The following is a 5,884-nucleotide window of genomic DNA, read 5'->3' as shown; positions in this document are numbered from 1 at the left end:
AACATTTTAAATTGGTACATTTGTCTTTCTGAACGAGTGCATGATGATGCTGTATGATACTGAAAATCCCATTGTAGCGCGTAGCATCGCAATGCCCAGTTCGCTTTGTCGCTTTCATGACCTGTTTATTAGGTCTGAATAAAAGGCTTGCACTTCTGAAGCTGAATGTATTTTCCTGTTTCAGTAGCTAGCCACGCCACAAACTCACGCTATACATTGAGATGGAAAGAGATTGACGGATTTGAGTGGACCACTCTCAATGTTTTAATGGTGCCTGTGAGGCTCAATGTTCACCCTTTTATGGGAGATAAACCCATGAATGGCATAACAATAGTAGTCAATGAACAATAAACTGGGTTAAGAGAATGTATCTTACATACTTCATCTTTAAAGTTGGGTGGATTCTGATTGTCTGTTAATGGTTTTATCATTCATCAGCTGGGAAAGTAGGAAAGTAAGTGATTCCAATGATATAGTTCCTCTGTGTCTTTATCGTTATAGTTTTTTTGGACTTTATGGACTTCCCTATTCTCAGAATTAGAATGATTAATAGATACCCTTCTTGGTGTGAACAGAAACACTTGTGTACTTAAAGCCAAACTCTTCTGACATAATACTGATACAGATGTTACAGGTTGCAGAAAAAGAGGAGATGGTTACTGACTGTACATAGTTTGATCTTTCAGAAAGCAGACGTGTGTGATGTGTCCACTGACTCTGACCATACAGAGCTTTTCCGCGACACCAGGCCTGCTGGACCCTTCAGCCTGAAGCCCAGCGGTCTCAGTATGTCCAGCAATTGCTGGCGAAATTTCACCCCCACAAAAGCATAAAGCACTGGGTTGACACAGCAGTGTAAGTAGCTCAATGTGGAAGTTGCTGTAAGAGCTACATCCAATGCTGTGGTGCTGTCACAGGATTTTTGGTAACTGATGGTTTGGTTGTTTTTTAGGTTGTTTTTTATGGTGTCAATGATGAGGGTGATGTTGAAGGGTGTCCAGCTGATGAAGAAGGCCAGTACGAGGGCTATGATGACACGGATGGCCCTCTTCTTCTGCATGCCCTGAGAGCCACGTCGCAGCCGCAGGAGGATGCAAGAGTAACAGAACAACATCATTATTGCTGGAAGAGCAAAACCCAAAATATGGTACAGCAGACGAGAGTACAGATGCCAATTATCAGAGGGGTAAAACGGAACACATTCTATTTTATCCTGACGTCTGCTGTCCGCGTAGTCCGTAAGGAATTTCCAGTCAGGAATTGAGAGCAGAATGCAGAAGACCCAGACCATCAGGCAGCAACAGTGAGTCACCATTGGCTTTTTACGAGAATACATCTGCACTGCATAGACGATGGACAGGAAGCGGTCAAGACTGATGCAGGAAAGCATGAAAATCCCACAGTAGAAATTGATCTAATGGAGAAACGTGACAATGAGAGGCTGCAAACCTAAAGTTGATTCTTAAAGTAATATATAATATTTATAAAAAAGCAATAATCTGGGTTACATTGAGAAAGAATGGAAGTGAATGGGGCTGATCCGTAAAATCTCTTAAAATGCTCACTTTTTCAATAGTATAGCCACAAGATGTAAACAATATGTTAACATGATTTTAAATATGATTTCTGTGTAAAGTTATAGACAATTTTTCAACTATTACCATGTAAATGATTTAAACAGCTATGCAGCTCAAATAATAATAATACATATGAAAAAATAAGCTATAAATAATCTATAAATAAATAATAAAAATAAATTGCACAAAAGGTTCTTTATAGTGTCAAAAGAGTAGATCATTAATACTACCATTAATACTAACACTTACTATTATATTCTATTTATTTAAAAATAAAAGTGTACTGTGCTAACTGGGACTTACAGCACAGTCACAGCACTTACATGTTGCCCTTTTGTTGGTTTGATTGCTTCTACTCTCATTTGTAAGTTGCTATGATTATATGTAAATGTATAATTTATCTCCAACTTTACTGTAAAAGGTAAGCTGCAATTGTTACATTAAAGAGCTGTTTTTTACTTGTTTTAACCCATAAAAAGTAAATTGTATTAGTATAAATTAAAGGGCCCCAATTATGCTATTTTAAAGTTTCCTAATGTTGTTGTGAAGTCTCCTACAACAGGTTTACATGCATCAAAGGTTAAAAAAAAATTAAATAAAAAAAAAACTGTTTAATTTCCTCATAATATACATTTGCACATCAGACATCATCACATTTTCAATGAATCTCAAACGACTCATCAAATGAATGAATCCCTCTAAATCCCTCCTTTCCGCGAGCTACTCTGCTCTGATTGGCCAGACAGCTCAGTCTGTTGTGATTGGCCTACCGTGTACAGCGCGTGCGTCGAAAATAAAAACGCCCATTGCCATAACAACGTCAGCTCTGCGTGTCCTGACTGAGGCTTCCTACACAGTAACGAACAATCACGTCGATTTGACCATATCAATGCGAGCGCGAGTCCGATGATTAAACACTGGAAGAGCTCGTTGCTCAACCCGAACCTCCATCGCAAGGACGAGTAGAGCAGGACGTTTCTCAGTGATACACTGCCGGTACTCCGTTTGAGGTACATTATAAGATATTGCAACTGTAACCAATTCCTCACCATCAGCATTGACAAGTGCATGTTCATCAACAAACCGATTATTTTAGTTGTACTAATTTATTTACCTAGTATTTTTCTAATATATTGCAGTGAACACGTGGAAACTGTATCAATAACAGTGCATGTAAGTTATGTTAGTTAACTGTTGCAATTAGCGAGCTCTAGAGTGAATGATCTGATGTAACTTAAGTTAACATAAACGTTGGTAAAACAAATATTTCCTTAAAGTAACGTTAGTGAGAAGAACGACAGACAATCAGCATTAATAGACACAGTTTTAGGTAATAGTGTCCCACAAATGATTAGGTATGTCAGTAAGACAGTGATAACATGAGTAAGCCAGTTAGCAGGAGACCTAAGTTACACAATATAAAACTCAAAACTAACGTTACGTTTTTTGAATTCTCGGGCCAGCAGCATGTGTCCAAATTTCAATCTTAACCGTTCTATTTCATCAGAAACTATCTTAAAACAGGGCTTTAAGTGTAAAATACCGAACTTGCCCTTTAATATACGGTGCACTTTCAGATTTAAAACTTTGCAGGATGTTTTCATTCACTTATTCACACGTTACACACTACATGAAAGGTCATTTTCAAAAATCCATAATAGGGGCCCTTTAATGCATTATGTTGATTCAGCAATATTAAATAATATTTTTGACTTGATAAAAAAGGAGTTAATTTAGATGTTATAATTTTTCGGTTACAGAGTAAAATGTCTATTTTAGAATTTATTGTCATTCATACAGTTTCATCACTGAATGTAAGCGTAAAACAATAAAATGGAGAAGCAGTGTACCGAATCATTTCATAAAATAAACATTTAAAAACACAACATAAACAACAAATATTTTGCCCACCTTGAATATAGCTCCGTTCAGTTTGCAGAGCGCTGTGCCGAAGATCCAGCCCTTCACTGCCTCTACAGCCCAGAAGGGCAGCGTCATCAGCAGCAGAGTGTCTGCTAAACTCAGGTGAAGGATGAAGATGTCTGTAACATTCAAGCTCTGCCTTTTCTTCCACAGTACAACCAGAACCAGTCCGTTTCCCAGCAGCCCCACTACCAGCGCCAGAGAGTAAAGGACCGGGATAAAAATGGAATCAAAGTGCATGCTTGAGTCCTGATCACACACAAGTCCTTCTCCACAGCAGTCCCCGTCATACATCCCTGTGTAGTTGTCGTAATCATCAGAGAAAGTAAATTCTTGTATGCTCATGGTGATCTTTTTGTCAGAATTCATCTTCTGCAAAGAAACATAGCCTACATTTATATCATTTATTTTCAATACAGTAGTCTATCTATTTATTTAATTTAATGAGTGTTTCAAGTGTGCGACGTTAAACTAGTGAATGTGCTATTTTGTGTGTTTGGCAGCATTTTGTCTAAACGTGCGGTTTAAAGTCTGAGGGTAAAATGTCAATTTAGCCTTACATTTATTCCAGTTTATAGTTTACGTCTGAAGAAGTAACTTTTTCTTAAGTAACGTACTTTGGCCAGAAGGGGGCAATGATGAGACATGATGGCAGGCATAAAGCCTTAAAAAGCTCAAATTAAAGGAATCCTTCGCCCCAAAATAATAATTCTGTCATTGTTTACTCACCCTCATGTCGCTCCAAACCTTTATGACTTTTTTGCTTCTTTGGGACACAAAAGAAGATATTGGGTTTTTGTTCGTTTGTTTGATTTGTCCATGAAATGAAAGTAGGGTCAAATGATTTTTGGACCCATTGACCTTTATTGTATGGACAAAACAATTTAAACATTCATAAAAATATCTTCTCCTGTAATCCTCTGAAGGAATTTTTCTACTTGAAATAAGATGTAACCGATTGTTGTATATTGATAGGCTTAATTCATAGTCTTTTCATATTAATTTCTATTCCTGCACTGCCAAATCCAGGATTTTATAAGTGAATTTACAGCGGCTGGTACACCGTGTTGTTTTTCAAATCAAGTGTTTTCATATTCTGTGAATCACTCGATTGAACAGATAAGAGAAAATGAAAAACCACACTGTGGCCACAAAGCATTCATCACTGATGTCTATCAGTCATAATGCAATTCAGATTTTCATCATTGATGAGACTAAGCTGAATCAACTATGACCTTCAGGTGTGTTTCTGACGAACTGGTCTAACACCTCCCTGCGTGCGCATTCCTGGTAAAACACCATTTCTTTGAAAATGAGACTGTGGGTAGTTTGGATATACACTCTTAAAAATAAATGTTCTTTATCCACCTTTAACTCTTGCCTTCCCCAAAAAGTTCTTAGTGGAAAAAGTTTCTTTAGATTAGGCTATTAAAATGTTCTTCACACTAAGAAAAAAAAAAGGCTCTTAAGAACTGTTCAATGAACGGTTTTTGGGGACCCCCAAATGTTTGCAAAAACCCCCTTTTATAACCTTTATTTTTAAGAGTGTATAGTATAGTCTTCTGATCTCTACACTTTATGCGAAACCATGTTATTTACAATAATGTTCTGAATGTCGGTAATTGAAACCTGAAATCTCCGGAGGGGATATTTGTCACCCCCTGGTATTTTCCCTTTTTTATCATCCTGCAGTCACAATAACGTCAGTCTGTTTGTGCTGGAAATATACATTTAACTTTTACAAATGTAAGTCTTAAAATCATTCATCGTAATTGGAAGTGAAGCTCCTTCGATACTCTTTCGTAGTGCATATCAAGACAAGGGAAGCAAAATGTACTCAATATTATGGCAAGAAATAAATCCAATAATAATGAAATAAAATGAGATGATCACTGATAATCTTCAAATGTAAAATTAATACAACAATAAACATTAACTTCAGCAACAATGTGAGCATTATCGATCTATGGTTATTTGGAAGGAAGAAAACGTACCCGTGTAAGTGAAGGATCTCACAGTAGTTGAGAGGCGCTGAAATGATTGACACTCTGAGAGTTACTCATTAATAGACCTAAAGGTCACGACATACAGATGCACTGAAGAGAGAGAGGAGGAGGAGACAGTGGCAGGGAGCACCAGGGTTTAAAAGAGGAAATATGATAACGATCAGTTGTCACTCATTCACAATTCTATTTCAAATGTTCATTTTGCTTTCTCAATGAATGTTTTGCTCAGGGAAATGCAGAAATAGGATGCATGTTACAAGTTGGCAAACAAAGATTTGACATGTTCATTAGTTATTGTTCATCATTCTTAAAGATGATCTTGTCTAGCAAAAAAAAAACTTGACAACTACAGAGAAATTGTAATTGTTGTTCTGTATG

General features: G+C 37.0%; 1 protein-coding gene across 1 annotated transcript; it reads right to left on the bottom strand.

Annotated features, from left to right (window-relative positions):
• Positions 1 to 522: 522 nt before the first annotated feature.
• Positions 523 to 5,583, bottom strand: cxcr3.1 (chemokine (C-X-C motif) receptor 3, tandem duplicate 1). Its single transcript, XM_056269920.1, has 3 exons — positions 5,495 to 5,583; positions 3,489 to 3,872; positions 523 to 1,414 (listed from the first exon to the last, which is right to left on the bottom strand). Exons 2-3 carry the CDS (start codon positions 3,867 to 3,869, stop codon positions 683 to 685), a joined length of 1,113 nt encoding a protein of 370 aa, XP_056125895.1. The 5' UTR covers positions 3,870 to 3,872; positions 5,495 to 5,583; the 3' UTR covers positions 523 to 682.
• Between the last annotated feature and the right edge of the window lie 301 nt (positions 5,584 to 5,884).

This window comes from Rhinichthys klamathensis, unplaced genomic scaffold (assembly GCF_029890125.1).
Source record: "Rhinichthys klamathensis goyatoka isolate OS25496 unplaced genomic scaffold, OSU_Roscu_1.1 h1tg000295l_1, whole genome shotgun sequence".
Lineage (NCBI taxonomy): Eukaryota > Metazoa > Chordata > Actinopteri > Cypriniformes > Leuciscidae > Rhinichthys > Rhinichthys klamathensis.
The sequence above is the reverse complement of the archived record's forward strand: the minus strand, read 5'-3'. Positions and strand labels throughout refer to the sequence as shown.